We start from the raw sequence: 17,461 nt of genomic DNA on the forward strand, positions 1-17,461 counted from the left end.
AATAGTGTTTTGCCAGGTAAGTACTGCAGTAGATGAACGACGAAAGGCATTCCCCGGAAACTGAATGAACATCGGGCCGCCCGAGAACGTATCATCTTTCCCGCCTAGAAGCCGCACAGCCCGATCCACGTTAACTAGGAAATAAAACTCCAAGGAGGCTTCCTTTCGGGCCAGTCCGTCGAGAGGCGCTTTCTCCCGCTCCAGACGCCAACTGTAGTTACAGCGCCTGAAACAGCAGGCGGAGCTCTAGGGTTCCGCCCCTCCCCTTCTATGACCACTGCGGAGGCGTTCTTTCTCTCGCAGCCACCGTCTCTATGGTAAAGCCCAACTCAATCCTCCTAACCCCAGACATCCGCCTCCCTCCCCCCCTCCTCCTCCTCCTTTCCCCCCCCCGCACGCGCTTTGTAGTGCTGAGGGAGGGAAGATGGCGGCGCGGGCGGGTTTCCAGGCTGTAGCTCCCAGCGGCGGTGGCGGCAGCAGCAGCACCGGCCCTGGGGCGGGACCGTTGGGGCCGGGGGCCGCGGGGCCTCCTGTGCGGATGGGCCCGGCCCCGGGGCAAGGAATGTACCGCTCCCCTCTGCCCGGCGCCGCATACCCGGTACCGACCCGGCCCAGCTGAGGAGAGGGGGGCGGGGCCTGTGTGGGGGCGGGGCTTTGGGGGCCCAGGCGTGAGCGTCAGAATATTGGGGGGGGGATTGAGAGAGAGAGAAAGAGGGGCTAAACTGCAGTGGGCGGGGCTAAGCGGGGGGGGGGGGAAGAAAGGGGAGGATGGGAGAATCATTTCAGAAAGATGGAGGACAGAAGAGAGCTACCAAAGGAGGGATCCAGGCCATAAGATTTTTGGACAAATAAAAGGGAAATATGGGGGTGAGGCTTTAAAGATGGGTGGCGGGAGGTGCAGGGGGCGCACTTTAGGATTAGGATTGGGGTTTTGTTGGTATTTAGAGGGATCGGGAAGCGAGATGGCTGGAAGGTTGGGGGGGAAGAAGAAGAAAGAAGATGCGGGCTTCATGATGATTCATTCATTTTATTATTTGTGTGATTCCTGGTTCCTTTTCTTCCCCCCCCCCCCCTTTGGTTTATGGCTTATTCTTCCTTGTTTCTTGATACAATGGCTGGATTGTTTTGTGTTTAAATAAGTCTCAAGTGGCGCGAAAGGAGCAGGGGAAGAGTTAAAATAGTTACTTTTGTCGCAATTGTGTTTATGAATATGAGATTCTGGAGCAAATTGGGAGGTGGGACAGTGGAAAGGATGGACGTGCAAAGGTCAGATTATCCAGCTGCAATAGTCAGCTGCAAGGGTGCATGGGTTTTGTTGCAGGCCCACACAACATTTTTCTTTTTCATTTGATTGTGGTTTATAATCAAATAACAATGCTTTTCTCGGATTACAGTACTTTTGGTGACACAACTTGCATGCTTGAGTATTTCTGTCACTGAAGGGGGGAGGAGGAGAGTCTAGATTGTTTTTATGAAATGATACATTTTTGGGTGCAAAATGCTTATCTGTAGGAGCTCCTGTGTTCAGAGGTTCGGCCCTCCTTCTGCATGATGTAATGAAACACTGAGAAAAGCTGTAGCGCTTGATTCTGCTTCTTTCTAAAATTAGCTGTAATAAATTCTGTGCAGTTAGGAATAAAAATGGTCCCAACTGAAATGGAAGGCTTTGGGTTTCTCTTGCTAAAGGGAAGAGATAGATTTCTTGATTCGGGCTTTTCAGAAATCCTGTTCCTGTGTGTTGCTTTTTGTCCCAGCGCCCTGGCATGCTGCCTGGCAGCCGCATGAACCCTCAGGGACCTGCAATGGGACCTCCAGGGTATGGCGGGAGCCCCTCAGTCCGACCTGGGATGGCTCAATCAGGAATGGATCAGTCTCGTAAAAGGCCAGCTCCTCAGCAGATCCAGCAAGTACAGCAGCAGTCAGTTCAGAATCGTAACCACAAGTAAGAAGCTCTTCTTCTCTCTTGCAGTGGCATCACAGTGGAATCTTCTTTGTTTCTAATGCTCATGTTCCACTATCTCATGAATCATGTAGAATATATGGTTCCAGAATATATTAGATTGACAAAATCCTTCTTATGTTTGTGTCAGTGTTCAAGCCTTACTTAAAATCCTTTTCCTGTTTTTGCCCTTGCACAGTGCCAAGAAAAAGAAGATGGCAGATAAGATTCTGCCTCAGCGGGTGAGTGAGACCTCCAGGTATCTGTGGTCAACATTGTTTTAGTAGAAGTAGTGAGTACTTTGGTTGACTATGGTTATGCTCTGTTATAGATCCGGGAACTGGTACCGGAATCTCAGGCATACATGGATCTGTTGGCATTTGAGAGGAAGCTGGACCAAACCATTATGAGGAAGCGGTTGGATATCCAGGAGGCCTTGAAACGCCCTATTAAGGTACTGGAGAGTGTCCACTAGGGATGGAATTTTGGGGGGACTTTGTTGTTGTTTAGTCATTAAGTCGTGTCCGACTCTTTGTGACCCCATCGACCAGAGCACGCCAGACCTTCCTGTCTTCCACTGCCTCCCAGACTTTAGTCAAATTCATGTTGGTAGCTTCGGTAACACTTCCAACCATCTCATCCTCTGTCGTCCCCTTCTCCTCTTTCCTTCACACTTTCCCAACATCACGGTCTTTTCCAGGGAGTCTCATGAGGTGGCCAAAGTCTTGGAGCCTCAACTTCAGGATCTGTCCTTCCATTGAGCACTCAGGGTTGATTTCCTGCAGAATGGATAGGTTTGTTCTCTTTGCAGTGCAGGGAGCTCTCAAGAGTCTCCTCCAGCACCACAATTCAAAAGCACTTTCATACATCGCTACTGAGAAAAACCATAGTTTTGACTATGCAGACCTTTGTCGTCAAGGTGATTTTCTGCTTTTTAAGACATTGGCTAGGTTTGTCATTGCTTTCCTCCCAAGAAGCAGTCATTTTTTAATTTCGTGGCTGCTATCACCATCTGCTATCATCTGAAGTGATCATGGAGCCCAAGAAAGTAAAATCTGTCACTGCCTCCATATCTTCCCCTTCTATTTCCCAGGAGGTGATGGGTCCAGTGGTCATGATCTTGGTTTCTTTGATGTTGAGCTTCAGACCATTTTTTGCGCTCTCCTCTTTCACCCTCATTAAGAGGTTCTTCAATTCCTCCTCACTTTCTGCCATCAGGGTGGTATCATCTGCATATCTGAAGTTGTTGATATTTCTTCTGGCAATCTTAATTCCAGTTTGGGATTCATCCAATCCTGCCTTTTACATGATGTATTCTGCATATAAGATAAATAAGAAGGAAGACAGTATACAATTTGGCTGCTGTCTGATATCCACTAAGTTTATTTGTAGCCCTGGATCATCTTGCTAATTGACATATTGGTTGGAAAGACCATCCCTGGTCTTTTGATATAAACTGTGTCTGCTAAAATAGTTTCTCCTTAAGTCAAAGTCCTATATGTGCTTTCAAGTGTTATGCACAAGAGGAGCTTTGCAAAGCCAATGGGAGACAATGGAATTCTTTCTGTGGCTTGTTCTGCTGGTAGCAGCTCAGTCAAAAGAAACTATTAACTGAGACCTACTTTCTCATTTCAAATTCCTCTGTGTGCACTGACTCCTACACCACAGATGCAATTGGACACTCAATGTTTGGTTATTCTCTTTATCCCCTTTTCCTGTTTTCTTTTAATTCTCTCTAGCAAGAAACTTGAGTTTTCTCGATTTACTTTGTAACCATATAGCCCTCATTTTCTAGCATCCAGATTTTCTTTAAACCCAATAAGTTTCCCTTATCCCTAATATTTTCTTCTGCACCTACAACAGGGAGACCTCTAGGATGTAAACCAATATCCACATTCCAGGCCAATTTCTTGCAAGTTAGCTTTGGATTTCTGGCAGGATTGCATGATTTCTTTGTCTGCCAAGGACAAAAAGGAAGAGAGATGGAAGGGAATGGCCTGAATCACCATCAGACTCGCATGTCATCAGCCTGTAACCCTTGACATTTTAGTCCTAACGGAATGTGGCCTCTAATGAATGAGAACGTTCCTTTTTCCTGGTCTGTAGAATATCTTCTGCAACCAAATGATAAGGGAAATTTTCCTCTCTAGTGACTTTTCTCTAGAGTACTTTATTTTCTGTAAGATGCAAGAACGACATAGATGTGGCAAATCTTTCTTTATCTGTATCAGAACATTGCACAATTTAAAATTATGAATATATGTGAAATATAGGTAAAATTAAGAACAAATTAAAGTTGTACGATAATTAGACTATTTTTGACCGGAAGTGGACTACTTCAATAGCATTATCTTGGCCATTTGCTAGACCTTCTTTTGTATACCTGGTGGGGCATAAATTACACGCACACACAAGTGCTGCATTGACTGAATTTCTCCACAATCACAGAAAAAGTGGCCCCATTTTACTTTATTGTTCTTTAATCTTCCTATTTCACTTCAAATGTAGCAAATGATGTGGTTTTATCACCATTGTCTCCCCTCTTGGATGTTTTATCCCATGTTTCCAGAGACATAGGAATGAATTACAAGGAAGTAAGTCTGATACATCTATTGGTGCAAATATTTGATTCATAGACAATTAATCCTGATACAACAAATTTTGATTGTTAACAATGGCCAAAATCCTGTTGTTTAGTGTAGTAAATCACACTAGAGTAAGCCTGATAAATCAATGGGATTTAGCGAGTCAGCTCCTCCATAAATTCCACTGATTCAAATGGGCCTACTCCAGCTGTGACTTACTTTAGCATAATAAGTCACAATTACGGTAGGTTCGTTTGAATCAGTAGAACTTAGAGGAGTTGACTTGCTAATTCCCATTGTTTTATCAGGCCTAGTCTAGCGTGATTTAGTTTGCTAAGAAACAAGATTTTGGCCGATAAGGCTCAGGTTCCACACACAGGATAAATTTGTGTGGATATATATTTTTCTTAGTATATTCAGATGCACTTGTATGTATCTGAATACCTGCTGTCTGAGGCGAAGATGGCAGACTTTGTTCAGAATGTGAAGAAGTTTGCAGAATTTAGCAAGCTGTCTTCTCAAAATGCACAGACAGCTTAGAAAGTCCTTAGGAAACTATGAGAGACTTCACCAAATGCAGATGTGATTGTGATGCAGGCACAAACTCTGCTCTCATTAGTGTTCAAGGTACAATAATAAGGATTAGGATTATTGGTTTTCCATTTTCCAACTCGTCTGTCCTGGATGCTACTCCCTTTCAGCAAAAGCGGAAGCTGCGCATTTTTATCTCTAACACCTTCAACCCGGCCAAGTCGGATGCAGAGGATGGAGAAGGCACTGTGGCCTCCTGGGAGCTCCGGGTGGAAGGACGACTACTAGAAGATGTGAGTGAGGGGTAGGGTTAGCATATCCACGCTGGCCTGTAGAGCATTTCAAAATAATTGTATGACAACTGTGTTACAAACACCCTGCCTTATTCCAGCTAGGTAAGATGGAGCACTGTTGCAAGTGGCAAGTTCTTTCCTTAAGCTAGACTGTATACGCAGCCCACTATATCCTGAAATATGGAGAATGCTAACGCTGTCAGCGGCTGTATCAGCACAAGCGAAGCAGCCTTTTTGTGAGAATTGCTGTGGGACTCGGCAGCCATCTGGAAGCAAGCAATTCCAAGTATTAACTGTGGCTGCCCTTAGAATGCTCTTTGCTTGCACCCAGCATCATCTAGTGCTCCTGCTAATTAAGGATTCTTGCTTGAAATGGTACAGATTTTGTTCTAGTCTGTGAAACTATAGCAGCCTCTGAGTTTAGTAGAGAGCTCCTTTAGGCTCTGCTCTGAATCAACCTGTCAGTTTCAGTGATCAAATGGGTCAGTTTCACAGATGTTCAGGTCAGAAGACAAGTTCTGCTGAGGGTGAAATTGACATTAAGTTGAGAGGCCTAACCTTTGTAAGTAAGGCATTGTTGAATAATTTTGAAAGAATCAACACTGTAAGTGTGCCAGGGTATGGTGTTATAAAATGCTGGAGATGCCCTGTGGGGATGATTTTTAGTTCTGTGAGAGGCAGTGATCAGGCTAGTGTTATAGAAAGCAACTTATATCTTCTTTAGTGAAAGGAATCACTGTCCCTTGGAGCTGTTGCTCCTTAAGTTTTTGGCACTTGAATGATCTATCTGTGTGTGTGTGTGTGTGTGCACTGCTGATAGCATCTGAAGTGCTGTCCCATTTTTTTGCAGTCTGCTCTCTCCAAATATGATGCCACGAAGCAGAAGAGGAAATTTTCATCCTTCTTTAAGTCTCTGGTAATTGAACTGGACAAGGACCTCTACGGTCCTGACAATCATTTGGTGGAGGTGAGATATATCTCATACACTCACACTCAGCTTTTCAAACCCTGTAATAATTCTTAACCAGGCTCTAGGGTTCAAGGAATAAGAAAGCCACAATATAAAGACCAAGTACAGAAAGACCCATGGCTCAATTCTTGTGATGCCTCTCTCTTTTTTTTCTTGTGTTTTTTCCAAAAAATGCAAGTCACCTAACCTGTCTCCCCCTCCCTCCCTCCCTTAGTGGCATAGGACTGCTACCACCCAGGAGACTGACGGTTTCCAGGTGAAAAGACCTGGTGACGTGAATGTGCGCTGTACTGTCCTCCTGATGTTGGACTACCAGGTAGGAAAGATAGAAGGAGGCACTGGTGGTGATGCCATAGAACTGTAACTAGGCCATTCCTTAGACCTGTTGGAATTGACTGCTTTTCATATTCATTGATAATCTTCTTCCTTTGTGAGTCTTAATGCATAATTGTGTGAAGGAAGTGTCAATGAAATGCTTGGCTTCCCATCCCACCCCAGAACATCACAGTGTTGCCCCCTTTGTATTTATTTTATTTTTGAGAAAGGAGAATGATTTTGTTATTCTCCTTTTGAGAGTTTGTTGTCTCTTCGCAGCCTCCACAGTTCAAACTGGACCCACGTTTAGCTCGACTTTTGGGGATTCACACCCAGACACGCCCAGTGATCATCCAGGCCCTGTGGCAATACATCAAGACTCACAAGCTGCAGGACCCCCATGAACGGGAGTATGTCATTTGTGACAAGTACCTCCAGCAGGTAGGAGCGGGAGTGCCAGCAGCAGCTTGGGGTTCGAATGCCAAGAGCCGCCTCTTCCTGACCTGCCTAACCTTTCCCTTTCAACTGGCAGATATTTGAGTCTCCGCGAATGAAGTTCTCAGAGATCCCCCAGCGGCTTCATGCTTTGCTTATGCCGCCCGAACCGATCATTATCAACCATGTCATCAGGTAAGACTGAAGGGAACACTTGATATTAGAATCTTAGTTAGCCATGAGACTCATGGAGCATCTTCTGGGCACCTTAGCAAATTCAGTACAGGCTGATCATATGGGGATACATTTTCTCTTTTTGATACAATTTTTGCTTTGATTTCTACAATGGGGAAATATTCTCTGTTTTATTATAGTCTTTCTATAACATTGAGATTGAAGCAGACTACAGTGGTGCCCCGCTTGACAGTTACCTCGTTAGACAAGGAAATCGCTTAACAATGAGTATTTTGCGATCCCTATAGCGATCGCAAAACGATGTTTATATGGGGTTTTTTTGTTTAACGACGATTGGTTCCCTGCTTCAGGAACTGATTTTTCACTTAATGACGATCAAAACGGCTGATCGTTGGGTTTTCAAAATGGCTCCCTGCTGTGCAAAATGGCTTCCCACTGTGTTTTAGGACGGATTCCTCGCTATACAGACACTGGAAAATGGCCGCCCTATGGAGGATCTTCGCTGGACGCTGAGATATTTCGCCCATTGGAATGCATTGAACTGATTTTCAATGCATTTCAATGGGTTTTTTACTTTTGCTTCACGACTATTTCGTTCTACAGTGATTTTGCTGGAACAGATCCTTGTCAAGCGAGGTGCCACTGTACTGCTTTATCTGGGAGAGGAAAATATTCTGGAGCACTTTCAGGGAAAGAAAGGAATTAAAACAGGCCTCTGAGCCAGTTGGATAGACTTAGCCAGGCTGAACTGAGTCTGTACTCTGGCATTATGTCTCCTTGTCTTCTTTTTCCAGTGTTGATCCAAATGACCAGAAGAAAACTGCCTGCTATGACATTGATGTGGAAGTGGATGATACTCTGAAAACGCAAATGAATTCCTTCTTGCTCTCCACAGCCAGTCAGCAGGAGATAGCTGCCCTAGATAATAAGGTGTGAGCTGCTGGAAGTGGTCCTTTGAACTAGGACCTCTCCTGGTACTGAATGGCCAAAAAAAAAAAAAGCATTCTGAGTGCTGTATGTATGTGAGATGTTTGAGAAGTAATACCTTCCCCTCCTCCCTACCGGGTTTCTAGCACCAAGCTTTTGAAGCTGTTGTGGCACTGTAGTGCGGGAGACAAATTGCTAACAAGCTCGTCTAACAAGCACGGCAGTCCGTTAATATTACTATAGCAAGCGTTGTATGCCTAGATGAAAGAGTGGCCGGAATCCTATTACTTATGCATGCTAGCATAGAAACAGTATGCATTAGGGGCGCAACTTTCATATTTTAAGGACTTCCAATCGGCCAAATTAGGGGAATGAAAGCCCTCCAACTGGCAGGCGATAGAGCCCCACTCGGTCATCTCTCATCCATCTCTCCCCCTCCCCCCGTTCAGCTTCTCTGTTGAGCCAGAAGACACACACACACACACACCATGTAGGAGTCACACGATCCCCTGTGGCTCGCAGAGATTCATGGGAGGGCGAGTTCGGATGGAGGCTGCCTCTGTGTAGAGTGTGCAGAGGCAGCCTTTGTTGGAACTTGCCCTCCCCTGTGGCTTGGTAGGTTGCAGGGCACCTCTGTGATTTCTGCACTGCAGCAGGGGGCTTTTCTTCTTGCTCAGGAGAGCAGCAAAAGAACTGCAGAGAGGTGAGAGGGCAGCTTTGTCTCCTGCCAACGTCAGGGCTTGCACTCCCATAATTCAGCCTGGAGGTTCTTGCTGACTTATGGGAGGGGGAATCCTTAAACTACAAATGTTGCATCCCTAGTGTATATCACTGCTGCAAATTGTTGCTAAATAAGAAGTCAGCACTTATATTTCTCATTATGGACCATGTATGCAATGGGAAATGCAAGCCTCAACTTCTTAACTAATGATAGCTTGCCACAGCAGTTTACACTGTGTGGCTTAACATTGGCATGTATAAGTAATAGGAGTTTGGTCATCGGCAAACAAAAGGGGAAGAAGACGTTTGTTTTAAAGTTTAGTGATTCAGAGAGTGCTCGGAATTGGTGGTTCTGGTTTTTTTGTAGCTATGCTCTTCTAATGTGGAGGCACTTAAAATCAAACCCTACACTGATGCACTCAGACGTGCATAACACATCCTTTGGACTAAATCTAGCTGTAGTCTCAATTAGATTAGATCCGTAGAAATGATCCAGTGAACACAATGACTATTATTTTTCCCCAGTTGGGACTAACCATTGGATTTAGCTGTTAGTTTTCAAGTGTCTGCTGCTTTCTATTCCCTTTATTTCTGAAAGTGTTGTATCATGTTTGTAGACACGAGCTGCATCATGTTAATGTTATGTTCTGGCATTCCAGTCCAAAAAGAAGCCCCCAAAAATCCCAAATTCCTTCCCTGACATGTGCTTATTGTATCTCTATAAAATAAGCCCATTGTATCAACAGCAACAAAACAGTTCTGATGTACCAAGAAACAATTCATGGCTTAAGAAACATGTGACAATTAAGCACAAGGACCTTGATAACTGCAAGAGGGTTCAAGAACAAGTTCTACTGAAGAGAGGTCCTTCTCCCTCTGTCCTTTAGGATGTCTGTAGCAACGCTGGGGTTAACCTGGATTTCCCTCCTTGCGGCCATGCAAGCAGCCTTTCAGAGCTCCTGGGAAGGTTGCCCAGTCAGTCATCTAAAGTTGAAACAAAACAGATTCCTGGTTACTGGCATTCTGGTTCTGTGGCAACTGCTAAAGGATCCCCCACATTATCTAGAGCAGGAGTGGGTCTTTCACCAGGATGTTTGGTACATTTTGTTGTTAGTCATAAAATATTCCAGCCCTGTTGCTTTCCTTCCCCCCCCCCCCGGTTAAGTTTTGTTCCAGGCTGTCAGTTTTTCTTGCATATCCTGTCTTACTCAAGGCAAGCCCATTGCGCATGGGAACATGTGCATTTTAGTGTAATTTAACTCCCTTTGCTGTTTTTTTTGGGGGGGGGATAGTGCACAAACTATTTCAAACTTTTCTGTGCTCAAAACTGCAGTCTGATTTTTTTTGCCCCACTTTCTCACTTAATTGGTACTGCTTTCTGCAATTGGACCCATATGTGCTACTGAGTAAATTCAGTCCCTTAAGAGAGAGAGGAGCCCAAACGTGATCTAAGAGTTGTTTTACTCTACATCGATTAAACTGTTGGGGCTCCATGGATACATGGAGAGAATGGGCTTGAAGCAAGAAGCTTGCAGTAACTGAAGAGCAGGAGACAATGGCTAGGAAGGAAGTATAATATGACTTTAGCACAAAAGTTAATACTTCTCTACTTTTTGTGGTTTCTTAACGTTTAAGTAGCAGAAAGGAAACGTCATCAGCTGGCCCCCAAGAGGTGTTCTGAGTGAGAGGTCTTACTCAGTCTGCCGTGTGGGTGCACTGTTGAATCTTGCTCTCAGCAGCAGGCTGTTCCCATCCTTTCCCTCAATGTTTCTTTGTGCCATTTTCCCCATCTCAGATCCATGAGACCATAGAAACCATTAACCAGCTGAAGACCCAGCGAGAATTCATGCTGAGCTTTGCCAGAGACCCCCAAGGTTTCATCAATGACTGGCTGCAGTCCCAGTGTCGGGACCTGAAGGTGAGAAATCTGTGAGGGGAACCCAGAAGACAGGTTATCTTTTGTTTGGGAAGGGCCAAGTGGGGGGGGGGGGAGTATGCAGCTTCTGTTGAGAGACCGTTCTCCATTACAGTAGTCTTCCTGGTCCTTTGCCTCCCCCCCCCAAGCACATTTTAGACTCTTTAATTCCCATCATCCCTGACCACAGCTTTTCCTGGCAGTAGTGGGTGGGTGTTGTAGCCCAAACCAACTAGAGGGAACCTGGTTAGGGAAGACAGAGATTTAGAAATAGACTGTTGATACATCCAGGCAGGGCCTCGGCCTTTGCTCAGGGAGGAAGAGATGAGTAACTGGGGGCTTCTTTCTATAACCTTCAGGCCATGACCGATGTGGTTGGGAACCCGGAGGAGGAGCGCAGAGCTGAATTTTACTTCCAGCCATGGGCTCAGGAGGCTGTGTGCAGATACTTCTACTCCAAGGTAAGCTCTCCCATCCCAAGGGAGGCAGACATGCCATCATTTCTACACAGTGCTCAGTTAGCACACTTCGGTCCGGCTTGCTCAGTTGCCCCAGCAGCTCTCCTGTTGCCCCTAGCCCATTAACTAGGGGAGGCTTTTCCAGACTTCTCCCATTTTATGTTTGGTCCTGGAGCATTCAGAGCTAAAGCCGTTCCACAGAGGGAGTGTTTCTTCACCAAAACCACAGAGATGTTAAAAGTTGCGCATGCTGAATATTTGAAATTGTCCTATACTTCTGTGGGGGTGTTTCTAACCTGGTGCCCTCTAAGTGTATTGGAGGGCAGCTGCCATGATGGAAGTGCTAGTCCGGCACTTACAGAGGCTGCTAGATGGCTTATCCCATGAGGAGTGTGTAAAATAGCTCCTCTTCCATGGAGGGTGCTCTGCTAGGACCGCAGCCTGCGGACTTGTCCTGTCCAAGTTGCTTACATCCACGCTTTGCAACTCCTTTCTGGAAGTATCGGGGGCTTTCGTTCAAGGCTTTTCTGGCGACCCTTGCACTAATGCTGCCCTTCTGGTCTCTCCCACAGGTTCAGCAGAGACGGCAAGAGTTAGAACAGGCCCTGGGAATCCGCAACACATAGGCAGCCCGGCCTCTCCCTAGCCGCCAGACCTTACAGCTACCAAACACTGCAGGGATTCACTGCTCAGGCCTGTACAAGTCCCACTCCAGCACCGAACCTACCCTTTTCCCCTGCCCCACCTTCCTCTCTTTCTGCTGCTCCAGTCCCCTCCTTGGAGGATGAAGTTGGCTGCCAGACCAAAATTCTCACATTTCCATCTGGCCTGCCTTGCTTGATGGTTGCCTTTTCGAGCCCCCAGTCCCCAAAGGCTCTCCCGTCCTGGCTCTAGCTGAAGCTCTTCTGTCTCTGGGACAGCTTCAGTTCAGAGCCTTACAAGCTCAGGACCCTTGCCAGTCCACAGGATTCTGCCTGCTAAGCTGTGGGCTGGACAGCTCTTCTGCACATCAGCTCTGGATCTTGCCTGGGGGGCACTAACTTCAGCCTGTTAGGTTCCTGCAGGGTGTGAGGAGAAGGGCAAGCCTCCTATACCTTCTGACCTTTAAAGGGGCTAGGGTTATTATGCAGACTTATTCACCAGGAGAGAAGAAGACCTCTCCCTCCCTCTCTCTCTCTGTCTTTCTCTCTGTGACTTTGTCTCACTGGGAGCTGCCATATGGCAAAGTTGGCGTGCTGACTGCAGGGTCAAGGCAGTCATGCCTGTCTTTTATTTTAGTGTCTTGTTAAGAAAAAAGTCAATGGGATGACTGGTGGAGCTGCTAGGTAAAGTATTGGGCCTCCCCCAGTTGAACCCCGGTGGCAATTCCAGATCTGTGTCTATAGTGAAGGGTGGGGCCTTGCATCTTCATCCCAAACCCTCCACTCTCCTTCGCCCACCTCCTGAATTCTCTGGATCTGCAAATGTTGGCAGAAGGATGCCTTCCAGCTCCAGGTGGCAAAGACGGAGCAAGAAGGAAGGGCAAGTGGTCATGGGGGGAACAGAGATCTGCGGGTGAGCAGTCTTAACCTGGGAACTTCTGTCGGAAAGGCTAGCCAGCAGGAATGAATTTTGCTGCCCAAGCCCCCCCCCACCTGCCCCCTGTCTTGCTTGCTCCTGGGCCCCAGCTGATTGTGGCAAGGGCTGGGTAAATAGGGTGGTTAGCAGAGGAGGGAGCTCTGTGGAGACTGTAACACAGCTGGACTGTGCCCAGCTGCTCGTAGTCTGACACTAGCTAGAAAAATCAAGTGACTAACAAGACCCCCCCTTTTTTTTCACCCCTCTTTCGCTTGTGGAGTGAAGCTAGGAATCACAATGAATTCAGGAGTCCAGCTGGTCCTTTCCCCTTTTTTGTCTCGAGCGCAAGAGGGAGTTTCCCCTTTTTGTCTTGTCTTTGCTTCAGGAAAGGCCACCTGCCCTTTTGCGCCCCCCCCCCCCCCGCGCGCCAACCCTTTGCTTTATGGTACCGGAGAATAGAGCCCCGGCGCCTTTCGTAGCTGCCACAGGCTCTCAGGGCAAGTATCGACGAAGGACGCTCAGAGACCGACTGGCTTGGCAAAGCGTAGCTGTTTCTAACTGCACCCTTTTCTTATGCTTTGTATTTGTGGTTCTTTCTCTCCCCTGGCTATCTCCTCGGACCAAATTTATTTTGTACTGTATCCTTTTAGATGTCACCTTGTTTAATAAAAGCTGCCTCTTAAGTGAAAGGGCCGCCCACGGTCTTTGTGCTGCCTTGCTGACTTCTCTTTATATTTTTTGCCAAACAGGAAGGTAGAATCTCTATACCCATCTCTGTATCAGACACACACACACACAAAAAAAATCTGATTTTTAAAAACAGATAAATAAAACTTCCTATGCCTGCCTGACATTCACCTCTGCTCAGATGAGGGAACACCCTTTTCGAGTTGGCTGCCTTAGAGAAAAATAAGCGCCCTGGCAGTCCAGGAAAACTCTGAGGGAGGCCAGAGGAACAGCCAAGCCTGGATCAGAATCATGGCATGGCTGCAAGACATATTTCTGCTGCCCTTTCCCCAGGAGTTTCGGCAAAGATCGTGGTTTTCACGTGGCTGCTAGCAAGGGGAAACTGGGAGGGGGCTTCCGGTCGACTTGGGGGTGGTTGCAGGTCACAGGTTCTAGCCTTAGTGCAGAAGCCAGGTGGTGCCTTTCCACTTGACAATGCATGGTTAGAATTTCTCCCTTGTTAAAGTGCTTTGCCTTTTAAAAGCTGAATTTCATTAAAAGCTTTCCATTATATTCAGCACATCAGAGACTTATGGGCTGCTCTTTGGGCTGCCAATGTTTACTGTTTTAAGTCATAGTAATATTTCTATTATGACATCTCATACCATTAAGGGCATGGCTCTTAGAGAAGTAAAAAAGACAGATCCTTCTCTCAGGAAGCTTACATAGTTGGATCAATGGGATGCCATGTTCAATGAGTAGACCCAGTATAATTTTACTGTAATTCTTCAGAGAAAGGGCAGAAAAAAATAGTGGGTTTTTTTTCCAGATTCAGAAAGTAATCTTGAGCTAAACATCTGAAGTATACCAAAGTCAGTGTGAAGCAGTGCTATTATGTACAGTAGGTTGCAATTGCTGGGCTCAGTGTTCCATTGGGTCCCTTACAGCTCTGCAGTTCTAAGATTGATTGATTGATCAGTTGTTCGTTTTAAATTTCATTTGGAGCAGCATTGGCCTGAAAATGTGTTGTCAGGAGCTCTTGTGTCTGAGAAGACGTATGTATATTTCCTTGCTTTGTTCCTGTTCTCCCTCTCTAATCAGATTGTTGTGTTCTGGCTTATTAGACCTTTCAGTAGGTGATGAAAACCTCTGGATTGTGCTGGGTGCTTCAGGGGAAAGCGGCCTCCTGAGAGATTCAGAGCAGGAAGAAAGTTCTGGGCACAAAGAGGCAACAAAGGAAAAGGGGGTAGAGGAGCAGGGTCACATATGCTCTAATTCTGTGCATGTTTACTGGGGAGGGGGGGTAAGGTCTGTTGAACATAGAATAAATGCACATAGGAGACCAGTTTGAGAGCCCTGCGGGTTGTATAGCTTCTGGAGCAAATAATCCAGCATCTAGACACCTAGTCCACCTTTGCAACACTGAGGCATATGATGAAACACATCACTTCAGCCAGCAGCAGGGAAGATGATGTTTTTGAATGCTCCCTTCTGCTCAAAATTCCTTTTAAGTAGAAAGTGACTGCCGCAAGCAAAAGGGACAGTAAATTCCCCCCCCCCCTCAAAAAGCTACTTTTCTGTTTGCAGGAAACTTATTTTGCAGTGGAAAACTGTTCTAAAGTTTTACCCCCTACCTTGTATCATGAAGTGGCAGGATCCATTCTCCTGCTGCAGACCCTGCCCAGGTGTGCCACAAGCACATGGCCTGGAGGGGAGGGGAGTGAACAGGTGGCACCACGCCTGCAGTAATGGATTTCAGACATAGTGCCGGTGGAAACAGCTGCACATTTACAAGTGTGTTATCTGAATAGAAAAGTCCTGTCGGTATGTCTTGGCTGTTCTGGTGACACGTGCACAGCTTTTGGAAGGCTTCTCTGGCTGTGTCCTGTTTATTCAAAAACAATCATATGATGTTGCACATGGAGCCCCCCCCCCCCCCGATGGATCAGAACTCCCAAGTGCCGGGCTATATCATAAGTGCTCATTATATGACTCTATATTTCAACCTTCTTCAAAGAAACAGAATACACGGCACACGGCCCTTACCCCTCTTTTTTTATATACTCAAAAGAGTCACAGGATGTAGGTTCACTCAAGGAAGAGATTACTTTGACAAACTCGCAGACTGAGGGACTGGAGCCAGTCCTGGAAAAAGAAACAATGATCCTCGATGCCAAATCAAATAACAGATAACCTTTAACAAAAAGCTGGGACGTTTATGAAATGTGGGTCGACTTTTGTTTGATGTTGCTGGTATCTCTTTGTCATGTATGTGGTTTTCTGTCTCCCAGGAGATCCCTTTACAACATATTCTTCTGACCTGTATTTTTCCTTAACTAAACAGCCAGAATCATTTTCAGGTGCCAGGGAGAGACTTTTTCTAAGCACTGGGTACTTATCTCACTCCTGTCACTCATATTCTCTTCTCTCTCTAAAGCAGTGGTTCCCAACTTTGGGTCCCCAGATGTCCTTGGACTCCAACTCCCAGAAATTCTGGCCAGCACAGCTAGTGGTGGAGGCTTCTGGGAGCTTTGCTTCAAGAATATTTGAGGTCCCAAGATTGGGAGCCATTCCTTTAAAACAAGGGGTCGGGAGCTACAGCCTATCTGATGGTGTTGGGGACAACTCTTGGGAACCCCCCTCAGTCATTGGCTATGGGACTTGCAATCCAACAAACATCTGGAGGACCACATGATCCCATCCCTGCTCTGGAAACTGGACAATGCTTTCCATTCTGCAATGCAGATTGCTGAGAGTGCTAGATTTGGCTACACAGGAGCAGGCCCCTCTCAGATACCCAAAGAAGTGTGTATATGCATAAAGCTGATAGATTTGCATCTTTATTAGTCATGTTTATATCTAGAGTTTATACTTTTAGTTCAAAGTGGCATTACTGGATCTTCCTAATTGTATCTTCAACATCCCTGTGAAGAGGGTCACTTAGAGAGGAGTGGCCATCTCAAGATCACACTGGCAGTTTCTCTCAGTGTCCAGTCTAGCATTCAGTCCCTCACAATGCTCATCTTGACTAAAGCTGGACTTCCATTGGGTGTTTGTAGCATTTGTCCACTTAACATTATTTAAGGTACAGACTAGCTTAGAAAGAACCCCCAACACAGCATGGTGTGACATTTTTCCATTGGCAAGTCTCTATAAAATCATGGGTTTGGGGCTTGGATCCAAATCCCAAAATCGTTTGGTGGTGGAGTTCAACAGGACACACTGGCAACTTTTCCTCACCTGCACAATGGAAGTAATGCGGAATGCTTTGATACAATTCTCTAAGTCTAAATCACCTGCTAGTCCAGGTATTAATCCCTCGGCCAACATTTGCTAGTTACTTTTTGGGCCGCATGCCGACCTGGGCTGTATCTTCTTATTCCCCACCTCCGTTACTTCTTGTCAAACTGAGGCATAGCATTTCACCAACATATGATCTAGTGCAAGAGGGCCATGTCTCCCAACTCTATACCCGGATGGTTTCTCTGAAGGGTTGGTGTTACTGACCTTCCTACAAGAATTGTCTGAATTGTGAATAAACTGGGCAAGGCACACTTCCAGTAGTCCTGAGCATTGGCTCCTGGGTTAGCATCACCAAAGCTCAGACTAAACCTTTGGGTTAAAATGTTGATTGGTGATGCATTCTAGCCAAATATCACGAGGGCAGAGGTTGCTCCAACATTCCCACCGGCTTGGAGTTTGAATGACCGGAAAAGCTTGGAAAAAACGTTGCTTTTTGTGGTTCCAGTCAGGGTGGGGTTGATTCCGGGTTGGTGGATTCTGGGACTTGTTATCCAAAACATTAACATTTTCAGCCTCTGTCTCCTGGTCTTTTTCAGTCGCACGGGTACCACAGGACATGTACTGTAATGTCAAATAAGTCCACATCACGAATCTGCATCTTCCTTTCCCAGCATCTCGGGGAAGGTGTGACTTGCCTAATTTGGGCTATCTA

At 46.1% G+C, this 17,461-nt stretch overlaps 1 protein-coding gene across 2 annotated transcripts; it reads left to right on the forward strand.

Annotated features, from left to right (window-relative positions):
* The first annotated feature begins 390 nt into the window (after positions 1–390).
* SMARCD1 (SWI/SNF related BAF chromatin remodeling complex subunit D1) lies at positions 391–13,529 on the forward strand. 2 transcript variants are annotated; one of them, XM_072990893.2, is made up of 13 exons: positions 391–598; positions 1,755–1,942; positions 2,139–2,181; positions 2,271–2,393; positions 5,226–5,348; positions 6,199–6,315; positions 6,533–6,634; positions 6,913–7,074; positions 7,166–7,263; positions 8,058–8,193; positions 10,706–10,828; positions 11,185–11,286; positions 11,856–13,529. In XM_072990893.2, exons 1-13 carry the CDS (start codon positions 425–427, stop codon positions 11,907–11,909), a joined length of 1,545 nt encoding a protein of 514 aa, XP_072846994.1. In that variant the 5' UTR covers positions 391–424; the 3' UTR covers positions 11,910–13,529. The 2 variants fall into 2 exon arrangements, with proteins under 2 accessions (XP_072846994.1, XP_020640010.1); XM_020784351.3 differs by lacking the exon at positions 391–598 and adding an exon at positions 745–867.
* Positions 13,530–17,461: the final 3,932 nt, after the last annotated feature.

This window comes from Pogona vitticeps, chromosome 2 (genome assembly GCF_051106095.1).
Source record: "Pogona vitticeps strain Pit_001003342236 chromosome 2, PviZW2.1, whole genome shotgun sequence".
NCBI classification, from domain to species: domain Eukaryota; kingdom Metazoa; phylum Chordata; class Lepidosauria; order Squamata; family Agamidae; genus Pogona; species Pogona vitticeps.